General features: G+C 45.4%; 1 protein-coding gene across 6 annotated transcripts in view; it reads right to left on the reverse strand.

Moving 5' to 3' along the window:
- Positions 1-401: 401 nt before the first annotated feature.
- Positions 402-20,657, reverse strand: part of ZNF592 (zinc finger protein 592) — a 49,931-nt gene continuing 29,675 nt past the window's right edge. For 4 of the 6 annotated variants that reach the window (XM_081546926.1, XM_081546925.1, XM_081546927.1 and 1 more), the window contains 7 exons: positions 14,514-14,692; positions 8,153-8,329; positions 7,708-7,867; positions 7,310-7,597; positions 6,985-7,097; positions 6,220-6,355; positions 3,683-5,010 (listed from right to left, as the gene is read on the reverse strand). In XM_081546926.1, the coding sequence (XP_081403052.1) occupies positions 4,510-5,010; positions 6,220-6,355; positions 6,985-7,097; positions 7,310-7,597; positions 7,708-7,867; positions 8,153-8,329; positions 14,514-14,692 (1,554 nt within the window). In that variant the 3' untranslated portion in view covers positions 3,683-4,509. Of the gene's footprint in view, positions 2,105-3,682; positions 5,011-6,219; positions 6,356-6,984; positions 7,098-7,309; positions 7,598-7,707; positions 7,868-8,152; positions 8,330-14,513; positions 14,693-20,657 lie in introns of those variants that run through there. The other 2 variants (XM_081546929.1, XM_081546928.1) reach the window with 1 other exon arrangement.

The following is a 20,657-nucleotide window of genomic DNA, read 5'->3' on the forward strand; positions in this document are numbered from 1 at the left end:
CACTTCTAGTTACTGGATTTCTTCATTCTATCACATTGGCAGTGAGTTTATTCTCAAGGCTATGTAGAAACATGGAAAATGTCCAGACATAACATTAAGTAGAAAAAAGTAGGGTACAAAATCAGAGACAGTGCAGCGCTAGTCACACCTAGTGAATCTCAGCTCTGCCCCTTACTAATTCCATGACCTCAGGGTCAACCACTCCCCTCCAAAAGGAATAACAGTATTTATCTCACAAGACTGTTAAATAGGCTAAATAGAAGAATGAATGTGAGAGTGATGTCTGTCATGTAGTTTGATGTTAACCACTGTTATTACCATAATTATATCATAAACTCAGCTATGAAATGCACAAGGATTGGAAAATGATATGCAAAAAAGAAAACAACTGCAAAGACAGATTATAAATATGCATGGTTTTTATTTTCTCTAGTAATGCTATATCATTTCCCAATAAGAAAAAGCCTTTTTTAAATTTTACTTTGGCCACGTCGCAGGGTTTGTGGGGTCTTAGTTCCCCAACCAGGGATTGGACCCATGCCCCCTGCAGTGGAAGCACAGAGCCCTAACCACTGGACCACTAGGGAAGTCCCCTGAGAAAAAGGCATTTGAAATAGAGATCTCAAAAAAAAAAAAACCTACACTGGGACTTGAGTCTTAGTCTGCTCTTTCCTTCAGAAGGACCGAAGGCTCCCAGTCTCTAAGACTGCTGTGGCAGTTGTTGGTGGAAAAGGTCAGGCTTTGGACCTGGATCCCCTGGAAAAGACAGGGAGAAATGTTCCAGAATCTGGAAGATTCTGTCTCATATCAGGCCCTGAGAGAACTGTGTATTGACAGCTACCAAATGAATCAGATTCTTCCACATAGGCATGCATTAATTCACTCAAACACTCTTTAAACCACTGCTGTATACAAGGAACTGTCCTAGGAGCTTTCAAAGAATTAGGCTGACCCCACTGGATGAATCTGGAACAATTTCCATGATATAAATGGAAAAAAAGCAAGCTTCAGAACACTTCTGTAGAGAATGCTATCATTTGTATTAAAAAATAGATATATAAATACACATATTTTAAAAGCTTGTAAATGCATAGAATTACTCAGAAAGATACATAAGATGTAGAAACAGTGATTAATTCTGGAGAGGGGGCTATGGAACCAAAGGCTGACCTCCATTGAGCAGCTTACTTTTCATTGTATCCTCTTTTGTGTTGTTTGGATGTCTTACCATGTATGTGTGTTTTCTTCAAAAAATGAAAAAGAAAAAAATTAAAAGCAAGTAAAAGGATGTGTACCCAGAGCTGAATATACAGTGATGACCAGGGTAGGCAGGGGTAGGGTGGGGTGTTCAGCCTCGCAGAAGGCAAAGTGGGTTGAACTTGCTGAACCACAGCTGTTTTCAAAAGCCAGACTGTTTACATAAGTTACAAGAAGAAATCTCTACACCAATCAGATTATAGTAATTTGACATATCATTTTACAGATAAAGCAGTTGGAAAATAAATACTAGTCATTGGTCAGGCCTCAGAGTGTATTAAATTGTAGTTTCTACACAGGTGGGAATCTTATCTGTTTAACTTGGGCAGCATGCACTCCAGCAGCTAAGTGCTTGTTACAGCAAGCATTTTCTGATGATAACAAATGATAGCAACAGAACTCTTTAAAGACACCTTTGAAAAAAAGATCAAAAGATACTGGACCCTGAGGGAACCATGATCCCTGTGAGGGTTGAGCCACCTTTTCTGGAATAGCTCCCCCCAAAATGGTGATCTTCAAATGGCAAGGTAAATCCCAATGAGAATGAGGTCACAGGGACACTGCATGTGCTGTAGAATGCCACAAGCAAATGTGCCCTCCTTGGGGTGAAGAGGCACAGACTGACTCCAAAGAGAACCTGGTACTCAGTGGGCATCCCAACTGCAGAAGAGGTAGGAAAGCAGGTGTCTGGACGGCTGCAAACCGGTGATAAGCTGGCTGCCAGCCAGGGTAGCCGAGTCACTAAGGCAACACAGCAGTTGACACAGTGGACTTTAGAACCAGATTGGCTTGACTTACAAGGTCGTCCAGCAAGTTATTTAAGCTCTCTGAGCCTCGGTTTCCTTCTCTGTAAAATGGAGAGGATCACTGTGAGATAATGCTGAGGACAAAGGGAAAACCACTGGAGAGTGTTTTTAGCAAGATGTTGGGCCCACGAGCAGGGTTTACAGTGCTGTTAATTACCGCTGTTACTGAACAGTGGAGAACTGACCATCAGCATCTAAATCTGAACAGCAGGTGAGGTGCACTCCCCCCATCCAAGCCTAAAGTCAGGTCAAGAATCCCAGACATCAACAGTGTTTCATAAACTAGAAAACGCTTCCTGGCTTATCAACTCACAGCAGCCTGTGAACTGAGTCGGGTGGGAAATACCAGGCCTATCTTGAGGGAAGGGGGTGGTGAAGTTAAGGGGTTTGTCAAGAACTGGTTGAGGGTAAAAGCCAGGCTGTGACCCAGGTTTCTTGTTGAGTGGCTCCACATTCTTTCCACTCCACGCCACCCCCAGGAAGGAGACAGAGCTGAGGTCAGGACAAGTAAAATCCTGTGATTTCACCGCCTCCTCTACCCAGGGTCCAGCTAGCATGGTCTCTGAGCGGGAAGCAGCTCGGCCATCCATTTCCAACACTTCTACCAATCTCTTCTGTAATGTGTTCCTGCGAACAGCCCTGGGTGCAGGGCGGGCACCCTGAGACTGGAATCAGGAGGGGCTGACAACTGAGTGGGGGCCGGCTCTGGCCCTGCACGCAGCTGGAATCAGGCCTGCTTGGACCTCACTGCCTGCTTGGGAAGCAGGGACATGGTGGCCTTGGCAGGCCTGGGAAACACTGAAAAATACTGTTTCTCTGAAACTGAAAAAGCATTAACCTTTCCCAATGCCTTTAACATTTCCACTAGAAATTTGGCATTTGCTAGAGGAAGAAATTTTTTTTCCCAATTGTGAAAAGGTCAGGTGTATTTATATGCCTTATTAATTTATAATTGATATTCGATGCCCTCCTTGAAAGATTGCCACTAAGAATGCCATCAGCACCCACCTCCTGGTGCTGCACTGGAGCCTGCCAGGCCCAGCCCCAAATCCAACCCAGGCAGGGCTGCAGCAGCCACTCAGAGCAGAAGTCAGAGGGCACCTCCATATGGCCAGCTCCTTGTGCTGGCCAGGTCCTAGCCCTGCCATCAATGAAAAGACAGCCCAACCTCCCATGTCCAGTCCCCATTCTGCCACACCTGAGTTCCCTGCAACAGTGACAATACCACAGCCTCTTAAACAGTGTAGAAAAAGCAAAAATTCCTCTTTTCTCTCCTTTCCCCTCTCCCACCAGTAAAGGGCTCTCTTAGTAGAAGAGAACCATTTGTAGGAAAGATAGAGGTGCCCAGCAAAATGTCAGTAGGCCCTAAAAGCCAATGCCACTAGCTCAGTGTTGCAGGGGGGACTCGGAGGTGACTCCTGACTGGCATTATGACCCTCCCTTCACCCCTTCAGAAGCCCTGAGCTCCTGGTTTCCTAACCAGCTGCAGAATCTAGAGAGGACCTTCCTTCTTGGACAGCAGGAAATACCATTCTCCCTCAGAGATGGGCCAGTGAGGGAAGTCTGAGGAGGAGGAAGGTAGGGCCAGGCTCACCTGAACAGGAATACAAGAGCCTACCTGCATGGTAAGAAGGTTTTCTTTTATTTGAAATATAGTCTGAGCAACATGAGTGTAGCCAAGAGGAGGAGGGGCTGGCTGCCGGGGCAGCGGCCTCTCTAATGGCACAGGAGCAAGAGTACAAATATCCCCATGTCTGTGTGCCTCGAACCCCGCTCATCAGGAAAGGCAGAACAGCAGCAGAACAAGGACGCACAGCTCCTTCGAGGGGGCAGTGGGGGAAGGAGGGGTCCTGCCTCTCTGCGCCCGGCTTCCAAACAGAAGCTTTTCCCGCCCACACAGACAAGATGAGCCCGTGCGACAATGAATCCTCAGGACTGTTTGCAGGGAAGGAATCAGAGAAGACAGAGAGGAAGGGCATGGTGACCGAGAGCCCTCTGCAAGCCAGGCTGGGCGAACTCTCCGAGAGGGGGGCCATGCCAGCGCCCTCCTCCCCTGTCTCAGGCTCTGGTATTGTGAAGCAAGCTGCTGCAGGGAGGCCCATGCTGAAGGCAGAGAAAGGGGACCTCCCAGAAGAGCACAGCTGCTGAAGGGCCTTGAGCAGAGGTGACAGCGTCGGGGTTGGAAGAACACAGACGAGAGTTGGGGTACCAAGAAGCAGCACAAAGCCATAAATAACAGAAGCAGATTCGGAGCTGTGAGGGTCCTGGGCGACCCCGCATCTCCCAGGGCTGGGGGCCACCCAGCCCCCCGCAGCTCAGGGCAGACACTGCTCCAGGACACAGCCAGACACACTCACGCCAGGCGGGGCCTGTTCTTTCCCACTGTCCACACAGCAGGCGGAGGACGCCACGGCGCCACCCCGACCACGCACCGCAGGGCCTCCGGTCACACCTGCGGGGACGGTGTGTGGCTGTCCCGATCCTGAGAGGTCTGTGGTCGACTGGGAGCGTCTTGGGCCCCGTCCTCATCCTGGGCCAGGCCCAGTGATCTCCCCGTCTCGGAGTCGCCCACCAGAGGCTCCTCGGCACTTTCTTCCAGTCCGTTCTCCCTGGTCTCCATGGGCACCTCCTCCCCAGAGCCCTCCTCTGGCTCTGCCGCCTCCGCCTCTTCCTCCTCCTGGTCTCTCACCTTGTGGACGATGAAGAGGTGGCGGCTGAGGGAGCCGGCAGAGGTGTAGCACAGGCCACAGAGGAGACACTGGGCTGTGGAGCTGTCCTTCTGGTGCTGAGGTATGTGGCTCTGGAACTCCAGCCCCGAGTCCGTGGCAAAGCTACATTTTGCACACTGGAAAAGCGACTTGTGCCTTTTGGTGGAAGAGACTGGAGTGCCATTGCTGGTGTCAGGAGCGGCCCCCACTCCACTGACTGGTCTTTTCAGATGGTTCACCTGAAGGAGAAACGACGTGAGCCTGGGAGCCCAGGACATGAGCCCGCAGCATGGGCAACGCAGCCTGAGGACTTGCAGAATCATCACCCAGGCCGGGCTCACCCCAGACCTAAGTTCTGGTCTAAGTTTGGTTTGCTTCTTTTGCTTGTTTTAATGGACACATCCATGTAGCACAACATTCCAAAGACGTGGGAAGGGTACAGAAGAGATGAAGTCCCCCCTCCCCGGCTCCCCAGACAACACTGGGGTTCTGAGGTACCGCCGAAAGATGTTCCAGTCATGCACAGAAACACAACCACCACCTTTTACAAGATGACAGCATTGTATGCACACTTTTCTTCACCCTGCTTTTTCTCACTTAACAACATATATTGACAGATTTCTTTATCCCCTGGGCCAAAGCTATCTGACAGATAAATCTCAGAAGTGGAACTGCTAGATCAAAGGGTGTACGCATTTGCAGAAAAGAGAGGGTGTGCATCTTAATCATAGACAGTTGTTGCCGAAACATCAGTTGACGTACCTGCTGTGTGTGAAAGGGCCTTTGCAGACCAGGGCCCTTCTCCAAATAGCCAGTAAAGAGCCCCATGAAAAGCCAGGCAGCTCTCTGGGTTTCCCAGACATGCCTGCCCCTATGAGGAGCTGCCCCCACCATGGAGTGGGGGGAGCCCATTGGGAAGAAGGACACGAGGCTTCCCCAGAAGCTGACCAGAAATGGGTACAGGGCATGAAACAGGGGTGAGGTCAGAGGGTCCAGGGTAGTGGGCGTCTCGGTCTGGCTCCTCTGAAACTAGGGGGTGGGGTGGGGGTGGGGATGGGGGTGTGACTCAGTGAAGTGTTGCATCCTCTCCCAACGGTCAGGCCTACCCACCCCACCTCCTAGGACTGCAGAGGGGCAGAGGCAGGAGGTACGTGGGAAGCAATCCAGTGTCCATAGGGCACAGGACACACCAAGGGAGGGGTCGCAGTGACAGGGAAATGGCAATAAGAAAAGGTCACTTGGCTGCCTCGTGGATCTCTGTTCCTTTCTTTGTGTGCGGTCCCCAGGCAGGTCACACAAGGCTAGAGAGTGACCAGCATGGAGGTTGCTGTCACTGCTGGCTGCTCCCCGGCCACAAGGACATGTGGGCTCTGATAACCTGCCCAGCGCCCCTCCAGCTCCAGCCTCAACAGGCAAGCTGCTCCAGCGGGCAGGGGCCCCGCACTCACCTGAGGGGAATGTCCACCCGAAGGTCTGGCTTTGGACGTCTGGCTCAAATCAGGATTTCTGATACCGTGCATAAGGCTGATGTGGCTCTCCAGGAGGGAGGGCCGAGGAAAGCTGGGGCTCTCCTCTGTGCAATACCTGCAGAAGCGCAGCCAGAGCGGCCATTAAGATGGCTGGCCCCAGGGTCCGGGGGGCCGGGCAGGCAGGCTGAGGTGAAGCTGCCTCTGGCTCCAGGGGGAGACGGTCTGGGGTAAGCAGGGTGGTCCTCGGGCTGGCAGGGCGGCACTGGGAAATCCAGCCAATACAAGCCAGCCAAGGCAGAAGATGACAGGAAGTCAGAGTATCTGTACTGGCCCTAAGCTGTGACCTGACTCTCTTCTCTCTGGTGTCAGTGTTCAGAGACCCAAGTGCGGGCCCAGCAGTCAGCCTGACAGAGCAGCCTGTTCTGTCCGAAAGCTTGGAGAGATGGCGCTGAAGTCTCATGGCTGACAGGGCAGCTGCTCACATCGCACCCATTCCTCTCCAACCTCAGGGCTCTCCACCACCGCTGGGCACGGCGGCCTGGGCTTAGGGAGTTGGGGGGGGGGGGGCCTCCAGAGCCACTAGGCTCTGGAACACCCCTTTCTGACCTAGCCACAGCACTTCCCAGCAGAAACTTGCTTGTCTCTTGCCTCTGAGCCCTGATCTCACAGCTGAGAAAAGCCCCAGGGGTACCACAGCAGTCTGGATGAATTTTAGCCTCTTGGCTCCCACCTCCAGGGACTCACCCACAAGTGTAGACTTTCTTCACTGTGTCATGGTTGTTACGGATGTGTTTGCGCAGGCTGTTGGGGGTGTGAAAGGACTGTTCACACTGCCGACACGGGTACCGCTTCAACGTCTATGGGGACCACAGGATGCAAGGTGTCAAAACCCTAAGACAGTTCTGGGTGCATCTTTCTTCTCAGAGGAGGCAGGCAGAAAGGAGGATGCCCCAAGAACTCAGGATCTGCACCGCCCACCATGCCCATGGCACCAGGAACCACAGGGGGTCATGCCGTGGCGGGGGCTCTGACTTCATAGGACAGATGGACCTGCACGTGCTGCACTTACCCGACCATGGCTCTTTTTCATGTGGGACACGTAGCTCTCCCGATCTGGAACCCACTCCTGGCACTCCTGGCAAGTCCAGCCGGTGTTCCTCAGCCGGGGCCTGGCCTCAGCCCTGCGGTGGGCCTCAGGCCTGCCCCAGCGGCTGGAGGGCAGGGCATTGCCCCGAGCAGTCACACTGGGGGCTGGCGGCTCAGCAGGCACTCGAGGGCCAGGGCGGTTTAAAGACGAGTCTGCTGAGGACTGGAGGCTGGACAGCTCGTCCACATTGCGCGGCACACCATGGGTGCTCTGGGGACAGAGGGAACAATTACTGACTGGTTGAGGGCGGGGGACGCAGAGCCAGGCACCCGGCCTGAGGATGTGTCCATCTCCCCAGCCCCCTCCCCAAGGCACCCCACCTTGACATGCTGCATCAGCTCCGGCTTCTGCAGGAACAGGAGCGGGCACTCAGGGCACTTGAAGACGCCCACCTGCGCCATGCTGGCGTTCTGGTAAAAGTGCTGCTGGATGTGCCTCTTCTTGTTGAAGACCATTTCGCAGGAGCACTTATAAATGAGCCTGCCACGACAAGCCCCAGGGCGTGAGGCGACCAAGGCCCAGCCGGCAGAACCACAGGCCCCTCCACCCCACGTGTGACCTCTCTAAAGCAGGCTCAGGTTGGGAAAAGCAATACTCTGAGCCAACGTGGACACTCCCCGGTCGCAGACATCTCTGAAGCACTCCCGGCTTCTAGCCACTCTCTGCCACTAGCCCGGGCTTCCCAGTCCATCCAACATCTCCCGTAGGGCCCCAGGCTAATCCGCTCCGCTCCCACAGGCCTGCGGGCCCCAGAGCCACACTCACTGGGAGGGTCTGTGGGGCTGGGTGGGATGCTGGGTGGCACTGTGGTCCGCGGTGCTACTGGCAGTCTTGAAGGCCATGGGGCAGAACGCACATTTGTGGAAAACCTGGCAGTGCCGCTCCTGGATGTGGCTTTTCAGCAAGGCCAAGGTCAAGTGGACAACCCCACAGTGGATGCACCTGGATGACAGAGTTGGGGCCGGGGAAACAGGTATGTCAGACCAAGAAGTGGTGTCAGAAGAGGAGGAATGAAGGACAAGAAGGGAGCCATCTCAGGGACCCACCCCTCCCTTATGCATTTAGTCTTGAAAGTCTGCTTGCTGCCGCCAGGCACAATGCAGTCACCCAGGGCCTCCCAAGCCCAAGACCCTCCTGGTCGAGAAGGGGAAAGAAAGCCCTCCCCTCACGGGCCAGAGAATATTCTTCTGCAAGCCAAAAACTTTATTGAGCCTAACCAAGAGGAATTGGTGGGAGTGGAGAAAGGAGAGTATGGTTCAAAAATGACATTAATAGCACCCATTTAAGTGTGATCCAACTGCAGGAGTCCAGGGCGAGTTTTAGAAGGAGACTGCAGAAAGCCTGTGCCTCCCCACACACAGGCGCGGAATAGGCAGGGATATTCACTTAATAAAATGTACACCGAGGAGGTGCTACACTCACCATGACAACCACATTAAAACAAACAGCCCTCAAAGCCCAAGAAGTGCCCTGGAGCAGCACTGTGGAACTTGCTGTGATGACAAAGTGTTTCATAGGGCACTGTCCATGTGATTATTTAAATTTCAATCAGTAAAATAAAATGGCCAGTTGCCCTGGCTACACTTCAAGCTCTCAATAGGCACATGTGCCTGATACCATTCTGGACTCTGCAGCTCATCAGTGTTCTAAGTTCTCCTTGGTGGGACTATGGATAACATTTTTATTTCTCTTTTCCCCTACTGATTTGTACTTTCTGAGTTTTGTTTAGTGACTATATCATTTTTATAACGTAGGAACTGTCTTAAACCATTTCTCCCAAATTGAGGTCATGTGGAACTCTTCTTTCAACTTCAAAATATCTCTCTGTAAATACTGTGTTTCCTTTCTTCAACATCAGAAAATGATGTTCCTCTGAGCTAACCTGCGTCTCTTTGGGTTCCTAGATTCTCTCACGTGTTCAGTCTTTCTTCCTGCCTGCAAACATAGACAGGTCTCCCTACATGAGAGAACACCCTCCCTGCTCCCAGCTCTGGAGGAAACTGTTATTTTTTGTTTGTTGCAATATTGCTTGCTCCTGTAACCTTGGCATCCCGGTAATCTAGAAGAGAGGGTGTCACTTTACTGAAAGAAAGGACATGTCTTCACTTAAGAATTCTTTGACTCCAAATATTAGCATTCATTTCAATATATTAGCCCATTTTTGCAATCCACATGACTCATCACAGAATCCTGACCAATCCTTTATGCTTTTCATCCTTTTGTGTGTGTTTAGGGCAGGGCAGGGCAGGGGGAGAGGGGGAGACAAAATCACCTTTCACAAACTTATTCAGCAATGAGGAAAAGTGCACAGGATCCAAAGCCTGTTCCCAACTAAGGCCAACGAGCATTCATTACTAAACGTGTATGTGTTAGAGCTTCCATACAAACTACTTACACTTAAATTATATTTTCTTTTCTCTCCTGCCAAACAAAATAGTGACCAGCTCCTAGCACACAGAAGCATATCCACACCACAAGTAATTATGAGGGGAGAAAAAAATCCACACATTTCCAAATTCATTCAAAGTAGCCAAATACACCTGACATGTGAAAAGAATCTAAGTGGTTTTATTTGTGCAGTTTGACCAAACTCCTACAGGAGCAATATAAGTACAAGTGAAAATCCATTCTATTTACCCAGCAGACATTCTTGGAAGAAACCTCATGGAAAGTAAGAACATAAAGGGATAAAAGAACACATGCCAAGTGGTCTCAGTGAAGGACTGAATCAAACAGGGTTTGCAAACTAATGAAAAGCTGTGTAGAAAAGAAATTTAACCCCATGACACAACTCTTTACCAACTGTTTTTTTAAGAGAAAACAGAAAATTATAAAACCATATGCTGTCAAATATATAAAGCTTTAGAAAAGATAGGGCTTTCCTGGTGGCTCAGCTGGTAAAGAATCTGCCTGCAATGCAAGAGACCTGTGTTCAATCCCTGGGTTGGAAAGATCCCCTGGAGAAGGGAAAGCCTACATACTCCAGTATTCTGGCCTGGAAAATTCCATGGACTGTATAGTCCATGGGGTTGCAAAGAGTTGGACATGACTGAGTGACTTTCACCTAGAAAAGATAAAGAGCAGTAAAATATTTAGCTTTGTCAATAATCACAAATAATAAGTAAATAACATATTATTAAATAGTCTAAACTTACTTCCTTATGACATCATTGGTCACTCTCCAAATTATCAACAAAGAGCAGAATAATTTACAAAATCCTACAAATATTACATTGTCGGGACTTCCCTGGTGGCCCAGTGGATAAGAATCTGTCTGCCAGTGTAGGTGACATGGGTTCCACTTCTGTTCTGAGAAGATTCCACCTGCCACAGAGCAACTAAGCCCATGTGCCACAACTACTGAAGCCCATGCACGTAGAGCCTGTGCTCTGCAACAAGAGAAGCCATCGAAGTAGAGAAAGCCTATGCAAAGCAACAAAGATCCAGCACAGCCAAAAGATACAATTTTAAAATAAATAAAAATATTAATATTAAACTCTATAGTAGAGCTCATTGAAATGGAACATAGGTACTCTTAGCATTTACTAAAAATTATTAATATTCAGAGAATGGGAGAAAATACTTGCAAATCATATATCTGACAAGAGATTTGTAACCTGAATATATAAAGAACACTTACAGTTCAACAACAAAAAGACAAATAACACAATATTTAAATGGGGAAAGGATCTGCATAGATATTTCTCCAAAGAAAATATACAAATGGCCAATAAATTTATGAAGATATGCTTGACATCATTATCCACCAGGGAAATACAAATCAAAACTATAATGAGATATCACTTTACACCCACAGTAACTATAATCAAAAGTCAGACAGTAACAAATATTGGCAGCGATGTAAAGAAGTCAAAACTCTCATCCACCCCTGGTCGGAATACAAATATGGTATAGCTACTTTGAAAGACAATGTGGCAGTTCCTCAATTTGACTCAGCTATTTTACTCCCAGCTATATATCCAAAAGGACTGAAGACATTGTTACATAATAACTTGTACATGAATGTTCATTAGCAGCATTATTCATAAAACCCAAAAAAGGAGTGAACAACCATTATTTGTTACAATATGGATGAACCTTGAAACTATTAAGCTAAAACTATATATTATATGATTCCATCTAAATGAAACATCCAAAGGAAGCACATCTATGAGACAGAAAGTTGTTTGCTTGGAATGGAAGGACTACAAATATAGAGTTTCTTTCTTTATGGGTGATGAAAATACTCTAAAATCGATCATTGTGACTGATTGTAAAACTTTGTGAATATAGTAAAACACCGAATAGGACACTTTAAATGGGTAAATAGGATGGTACATGAATTACATCTGAATGAAAGCTGTTACAAAAAATACATTAGTGGCTGAAGATCTTAAGTACAACGAATACTATGTCAGTGTGCATATTTTCTGAGTTCAGCCACAGATCACTGAAAACATTAATGTCATATCTTCAGTAATCCTAGCTGCATCATTTTGTCTGACCTTTCTTACAAAAAGGCTTGATAAACTACTTTTGAGACATTGCATTGCTTTTTACTCTTACAGAAGAAGGTAAAATATTTAATTAAAGTACAAAAAAACACTATTAATCCATCTGCATTACTGAAAATTTCTTGGATTCAAGATTCAAATACAGGGACTTCCTTGGTGGTACAGTGGTTAAGAATCTGCCTTCCAATGCAAGGGACACGGGTTTGATCCCTGGGCAGGGAAGATTCTACATGCTACGGGGCAACTAAACCCACAATGCAGCCAAATAAATCAATATATTTTTTTTTAAATTCAAGTACAAAAATTAAAGTATTGATTGCTATTGGATTCAATCTGATCTTGAAACAAGCAGCATATACTTAAGTTAAAATTAGAAAGGTATTTTCAAGTGTTATGAATACTGCAAAAAACACTCATACAGGTGTTCAGTTTTAAAACGTAGCCTAGAATGCTGCCAAGCAATTTGCAACATGGTGGCAAGGGCTCTGTATAACCCCATCTCTGGGTTGTTTTCTTCCCATATATGTTAGTATCTCCATTCTCTCTAACACATAAAAGAAATTAGTCTACATTCGGAAATGGTTATCCCAAGAGAGAAACCTGGAAGTGATCACTAACCACTCCTCATCCCTCACCCTGGTATATAAGCCATCATCAAGCCCTAATGCTTCTACTTTCTAAATCTCTCTCAGGTTTTCCTTCTCTCTATCCTCACAGCCACGCCTTAGCTGGATCCCTCAGTGTCTCATCGGAATTGTCACACGACCAGTCTCTAGTCTCTCACCTCTAATACACATATCAGCTTTCCAGAATGATCTTTCTAAAACACAGATCTGGCTGGATCACTCCCCTGCTGCAAATCTTTCCATTGCTCCTCACTATCCCCAGGAAAAAGTCCAGATGCCTGCCAAGGAATACAAGGTCTTGCGTGGTCTGGCCCCTACCAACTCCCTTGTCTCAATGCTCACCCTTCCTCCAGTTCATCGTGACCTACACCATGTTTATCCTTCCTAAGAGTTTTCTGTGTGCGCTGGCACCCTTGCCTTTGCTCTTGCCAGATAGGCTCGCCTCCTTTCTTCTACCTAAAAACCTCCTCCTATCTTCTCTATGAAGCTTTCCTGACCATTCTTCAAATATAGGACTTAACCACTCTGAATCATAAGTACCTGCGTGCATGTTTGTAAGCCATCAGATTGAAGCCCCCTTGAGCACAGGAGATGGGTTTTAACCATCTTTGTGTCTTGAGTGTTTGGCACAAGGCTAAAGACAACAGTAAGAATTCAAAAAAAGTTTATTAAATGAACCGTGCTCAGTTGCTCAGTCATGTCCGACTCTTTGCAACCCCATGGACAATAGGCCACCAGTCTCCCCTGGCAGTTTCTCAGGCAAGGGAAAATGGGTTTCCCCAGGCAAGAATACTGGAGTAGGTTACCATTCCCTTCTCCAGGGGATCCTCCTGACCCAAGGACTGAACCCGTGTCTCTTGCGTCACCTGCATTGGCAGGTGTATTCTTTACCATTGGGCCATCTGGGAAGCCCATTATATGAACTAAAACAAAATTTAATACCAAAGAGAAGAAAACCTTAATAAATTTGGGCAAAATTAAATTTCTGAAGCAAAAATGATCAAAAAACATAAGATGTAGAAACTCCCAAGCAAGTAAACCAGTAAAGGAGATCTGATTGGGTCAATGTAAAATTACATATCAATGAGTTTTAGAAGGAGCGTTCACCCTCATTTTGATCTTTTTTCTGAAAATGACTTCTTGCTTATATTCGTTTACCACCACAGAGACAGATCAGTTTAAAATAGAATTTTCTTGGTTTTACCATGAAGCTGATCATTTTTTCCATTCTCAGGACTTACTTCTCACAAACTGACAAAAATTAATCAACACAAAGATACGAGTCCTTTGACTTTGGCAGCTTGCCGTTTGTTCAAAAATTGAGAACATCTGAAAGTACCAAAATTTGCAAATTTATTATTGAAATAGTACTTTAAAATTCATATGCCAAGCATGATAACTTTCTGAGCAAATTTATATGCCTTTAAAAATCAAACTGACAAAGTGAATGTTAGGTATAGCCTAATCTCCCCAATACGTTCCTCTTTAAAGCTTTTCTCTTTTTCATCTTTTGGCCGCACCACACCGCTCACAGCATGTGGGATCTTAGTTCCCCAACCAGGGATCAAACCTGCACCCCCTGAAGTAGAAGCTCAGAGTCTTAACCACTGAATGGCCAGGGAGATCCCAAAGCTTTTTTTCCCCCCCAATGTTTAACTTTTTAACTCCTTGTTCTTCTCCTTGCCTTTTTGGTTCCCTACAAAGTAAAAATGTCTGTCCACATACCAATCAACATTCTTGTCTTATTAAGCTGGAGCCCAGGGCTCATAAGACCCAAACTCAAAATTCTTCTTATAGTTTGGCTATGCCAAAATATGTGGCTTATGGGATCTCAGTTCCCCAGCTGGGGATTGAACCCGAGCCACAGCAACGGAAGTACACAATCGTAACCACTAGACCACCAGGGAACTCCCAAAATTCCAGTCTGAAATGAGTTATGGTCCAGAAAAAGCAGCAGCCACTGGGCAAGCCCAGGACAACACCCACCTGTAGCCCACCTTGCGGGCATAGTGCAGGCAGTTCTCCTTTACGTGGGTCTGGAAGTAGGCAGAGCGGCAGAGGGCCCCACACTCCGGACAACAGTAGGGGGACTTGTGGGCGTGGATCCGCTGGTGGGCGCAGAAGCTGCACTGGTTGGGCAGCAGCATCTGGCACACCTGGCAGGTCTAGGAAAGAACATGGAGAGAGCAGTTCAGGCGGGAGCCACAGGCCAGGAGCTCTCAACCAGGGCTGCCTGGCTTTCCTAGGATGCTGGTCAGAAGGGCCACCACCACCAACCGTTCTCTCTCCCAACTCTCCTAGGACACTGGTGACACCCCCAGGCCTCATGCAGTGATGACACTGATGCCCACGCTAGCTTTGCCTCTCACCTTATTACTCAAAGGCAGACCTGACCCTATTTTCCCCAAGATCAGTCCTACACATCGGACTGTGATCCTGCTCTCCCCTGGCTCAGCAGAGGACCAGCTTTTCCTTTCCGGAGGCCCAAGGCACTTCTTGCATTCTAAAATCTTGCTACACTGCCAGGCCTACCAGGGCCTCTGCCCTGGCTCAGCAGGTTCCGACTCAACACTTTCGGTAAGCTGGCTCAGAGACTCCCAGAGCAGACCTGAGCCCCCCTGGTTAACACTCAGAAGCCTCCATGCAGACCGAGTTTCCGTATGCTCAGCCTGTCTGCCAACTCTGGGGTAGGGGGAGCAGTGCCTGGAGCCACAACTACCCACATCCATCCACAGAGAAGCACAGAACAGGTAGCGGCTTCCTTGTTCTCAGACCCAGGAGAGAACCAGAGGCTGACAAGTCCTCCATGCCGACTCACAGAAGCTCTTGAACAGGGACACTCCAGAAGCCCAGAGGGGAGAGCGAGAGACTGAGCAGGGGCCTATGTCTGGAGAGGCCCCTCTTAGTAACAAGGGAGCCACTGACCTGGACTCAGGAGTGCTCAGACTGATAAGCTGTTAGGGAAGCCAGGAAAAGATCTGTTTTAAGCAGTGGTATCCAGAATGTAGGGCCCTTACAGCACAAACAAGCCAGCTTTTTCAACAAAAGAAATGCCAAGGCAAAAAAGAAAAAGATTGAGAGAAGAGGAATTTACAGATTAAAAGAGACTTAAAAGAAATTTTCAACAACTGCAACGGATAGCCCTTATTTGGATCCTGATCTGAGCAAGCCAAGTGTAAAAAGAAAAGAGACAACTGGATATTTTAACCCTAACTTAATGATGACGATACTGAGACATTTGACACTTGATCTTAAGATTTGATAATAAGGAATTATTATTAATTTTGAGGTGTGATGATATTATATCTATGGGGCTTTTTTAAGGAAAAAACTTTATCTTTTAGATTTATATACTGCAATAGATATTATAATGCTGGGATTTGTTTAAAAATAATTCACTGAGGGAGAGGGGATAAGAACACAGATGAAATCACACAGGCCACTGAGTTGGTAAAAAAAAATTATTCTCTGTGACTTTTACAGCACAGTATTTTGACTTATACATCCTTAATATGATATATTCTAAGGACATGAAGAACTAACTGCAAATACACCCTCAACTTTCTGTGGTGTCCTAAGGTTAGAATTAATACTGATCTTGACAATTTGAAATCTGTGTGTATTTATGTGTATATGTATGTATGTGTGTGTGAATAGTAGGAAAATTTTAGGAACCAAGATTTTCAGTATAAAATCAGTTACATAAAAAGTATAATCTTGGCCTCCCCTGGTGGCTTAGTAGTCAAGAATCTGTCTGCCAGTGCAGGAGAGACAGATTTGATCCCTGATGTGGGAAGATCCCACACGCCACAGAGCAACTGAGTCCATGCACCATAACTGCTGGGCTTGTGCTCTAGAGCCTGGGAACCACAACTACCGGAGCCCTCAAACCTGTGCTCCACGGCAAGAGAAGCCGCTGCAGTGAGATGCCCCCACTCACTGCAACTAGTGAAAAGCCCGTGCTGCAACAAAGACCCAGCACAGCCAAAAATAATAAGATTAAAAAAAAATTTTTTTAAGTATAATCTTACATTTCAGTACCAGTATAAACTCGAGATCTCTCTTTCCTTATTTTAAAACTTTGTATTTCTTAGCTCTGGCCACTGAAAAGGCCTAGAAACATATTCAGCAGAATAAGCATATCTGGTGCCCAGAATGTAGCCTCTAAATATCATTTCTCACTAAAAAAAAAAAAAAATCATGGCCTCTTGAAAAATTGACTGATTCTAGGTTTAGCACAAGAAGTGCGCCCAAAGCTTGCTGGGGCTCAAAGTAGGGAAGCGTCTCAAGGTTTAATGAATTCATGCGAAAGGAACACAGGAACACAGCCAGCCTGACAGGACCCCCACTGACCAAAATGGGGTAATTGAGCATCGAGAAGAGTGAGTCACAAATCAAGACATACAATAGACTGACAAAAAACAAAAGGACACACGCACAACACAGAAGAAAATCATCAAACCACAAAAGGAAAAACAAAAGAAAGGAACAAAGAAGAAACAAAATCAACTGGAAAACAAAGGTTTAAAGTGGTAATAAATACATATCAATCAATAATTGCCTTAAATGTCAATGGACTAAATGCTGCAATCAAAATACATGAGAATGGATTAAAAAAAAACAAGAGCCTACAATATGCTGTCTACAAGAGACCCACTTCTGAGTGAAGGGCACACCAAGATTGAAAGTAGGGGGATGGAAAAAAGACATTTCATGCAAATGGAAATGACAAGAAAGTGGAGGAAGCAATACTCAGACAAAAATCCCTTCCAAAATCACATCAAAAACAAAACAAAACTTAGGACTAAATCGGACCAAGATGGTGAAGGAGACTTACATGCTGAGAACTATAAACATTGATAAAGGAAAGTGAAGATGATTCAAAGAAATGGAAAGACATGCCATGTTCTTGGATTGGAAGAATTAATATTGTTAAAATGATCATACTACCCAAAGCAATCTACAGATTTGATGCAATCCTTATCAGGACATTTTTCACACAACTGAAGCAAATAATCCTAAAATTCATATGGCACCATAAAAACTCAGAATTGCCAAAGCAACCCTGAGGAAAAGGAACAAAGCAGGAGGTTTAACCCTCCAGACTTTAGACAATACTACTACGCTAGAGTAATCGGAACAGTGTGGTACTGGTAGAGAAACAGACACGTGGATCAATGGAACAGAACAGAGAGCCTGGAAATAAATCCACACATCTACAGCCAATTAATCTTTGACAAATGAGGCGAGACTATACAATGGAAAAAAGACAGTCTCTTCAGCAAGCCAAGTGGGTAAAGTTGGCCAGCTGCATGTAAATCAATGAGGTTAGGACACGCCCTCACACTACACACAAAAATAAACTCAAAATGGCTTAAAGTCTTAAATATGAGACAATAATTCCTAGAAGAGAACATAGGCAAAACATTCTCTGACATAAATTATACCGATGTTTTCTTAAGTCAGTCTCCTATGGCAATAGAAATAAAAGCAAAAATAAACAAATAGGACCTAATCAAACTCGCAAGCTTTCGCACAGCAATAGAAACCATAAACAAAACAAAGACAACATATGGGCTGGGAGAAAATATTTGCAAACAGTGCAACCAACAAGGGCTTAATTTTTAAGATATATAAACAGCTCATACAACTCAATAACGACAACAACAACAAAAAAACCCAATCAAAAAACAGGCAGAAGATCTAAATAAACATTTCTCCAAAGAAGACATACAGGTGGCCGACAGGCACAACAAGATGCTCAACAACACTAATAATTAGAAAAATGCAAATTGTAACTACAAGATACCATCACACACCAGCCAGAAGGGCCATCATTAAAAAGTCTACAAATAACAAATGTTGGAGAGGATGTGGAAAAAATGGCACTCTCCTATACTGTTGGTGGGAATGTAAATTGGTGCAGCCACTATGAAAAACAGTATGGAGGTTCCTCAAAAATTTAAAAATAAAGTTACCATTTGATCCAGCAATTACCACTCCTGGGCATATAACAGGAAAAGCTTGTAATTAAAAAAGATACATGCACTCCAATGCTCATAGCAGCACTATTTACAATAGACAGGACATGGAAGCAACTATATGTCCCCAGACAGATGAATGGGGTCAAAGAAGAATGGGGTAAAGAAGATGTGGTATGTATGTGTACACGCACACACACACACACACACACACACACACACACACACACACACACACACACACACAGAAATACTACTCAGCCATAGAAAATGAAACAATGCCATTTGCTGCAATATGGATGGGCCTACAGATTATCAGACTAAATGAAGTAAGTCAGAAAGAGACAAATATCATATGGTATCACTTATATGTGGAATCTAAAATATGATACAAATGAACTTTATTTACAAAACAGAAACAGACTCACAGACACAGAGAATAGGTTTGTGGTTGCCAAAGGGGAGAAGGGGTGAGGGAGGGATGCCTTGGGAGTCTGAGATTAGCAGATGCAAACTATTATATAAAGAGAAAGGATAAACAACAAGGCCCTACTGTATACTACAGGGAATTATATTCAATATCCTGTAATAAACCATAGTGGAAAAGAAAAAACAAGAATGATTGAACATATAAATGTAATAAATATATAGAAACCAATGAGCTTATTATAACACTAACACTAATTAATAGAGGAGGTCACCTCATACCGATTAGGGTGGCTATGATGAAAAAAAACACACAATAGATGCACTATTGGTGGGAATGTAAAATAATACAGTCCCTGTAGGGAAAAACAGTATGGGGGTTCCCTGAAAAATTTTAAATAGAATTACCATATGATCCAGCAATTCCACTTCTGGATATATACTCAAAGGAATTGATATTGTATAGCACAGGAAATATAGCCAATATTTTACAGTAACTATAAATGGAGTATAACCTTTTTGTACAGCAACTATAATTCAATAAAATCAAATATTTGATCACACAAAAGAATAACTGAAAAGATATTTGGATAGCATGTTTGGTCTTCCCAGGTGCACTAGTGGTAAAGAAACCATCTGCCAATGCAGGAGACCTGAAAGATGCGGGTTCAATCCCTGGGTCAGGAAGATCCCCTGGAGGAGGGCATGGCAACTCACTCCGGTATTCTTGCCTGGAGAATCCCATGGACAGAGGAGCCTGGGGGGCTACATTCCCTAGCATTGTAAAGAGTCAGACATGATTGAATCGACTTAGCACATATGCACATACCATGTTCACAGCAGCATTATTCATAATACAACTAGAGGCAACACAGTGTCCATTAATGAATGAATGGATGAACAAAAGGTGGTATACACAACAACAGAATATTATTCAGTCTGGAAAAAAAAAAGGAAATTTGTCAAATGCTGGAACATGTATGAATCTTAAAGATATTATACTAAATGAAATGAGTCCTTCAGAAAAAGACAAACACTGTATGATTCCATTTTCTACAAATTTGATTATTCTAGTCAAATTCATAGAAACAGAAGGTAGCATGGTGGTTACCAGGGGGAAGGAGTGGGGAGAATAGGGTATTGAATGGGTTTAGAGTTTCAGTTTTGCAAGACCAAGAGTTCTGGAAATTGATTGCACAACAATGTGAACGTTCTTAACTCTACTAAACTGTACACTTAAAACTTTATGTTATGTGTATTTTATCACAACTTTTAAAACTATTAGAGGAGGGACTCTTAAAACACCATTTAGGATTGCTGGGACATCCATTCACTACTGTGGAAACTATTAACTGAGGGAAACAAATTTATCCAATTTTCCAACATAAACTACATTGCAGGGTAACCTAACAGCCCTCAAAGGAAGAGAGGAAGATATTTTACACGGAATTCCAGCTGATAAATGAGAATAATAAAATTTACCACACCCTCGCACAACTCCTAATAAAATCACTGACTCAAGCAGTAATTATTAACGGTAAAAAGATAGGGAACTTTCTAGGAAAAGGATCGGAACATCACTAGCCTAAACTCACTGATGAAGTTTAGCATCGTTAAAACTGAGACAACCAAGAACTCTGGGCCTCCCTGAAGTAAAGAATTATGAAGAACACAGTACTCCCACTCCTCAAGACTGAACCTGAATCTAATCAAGTCGTCACTG

This window comes from Giraffa tippelskirchi, chromosome 12 (genome assembly GCF_054371585.1).
Source record: "Giraffa tippelskirchi isolate mGirTip1 chromosome 12, T2T-mGirTip1v1.2.pri, whole genome shotgun sequence".
NCBI classification, from domain to species: Eukaryota; Metazoa; Chordata; class Mammalia; order Artiodactyla; family Giraffidae; genus Giraffa; species Giraffa tippelskirchi.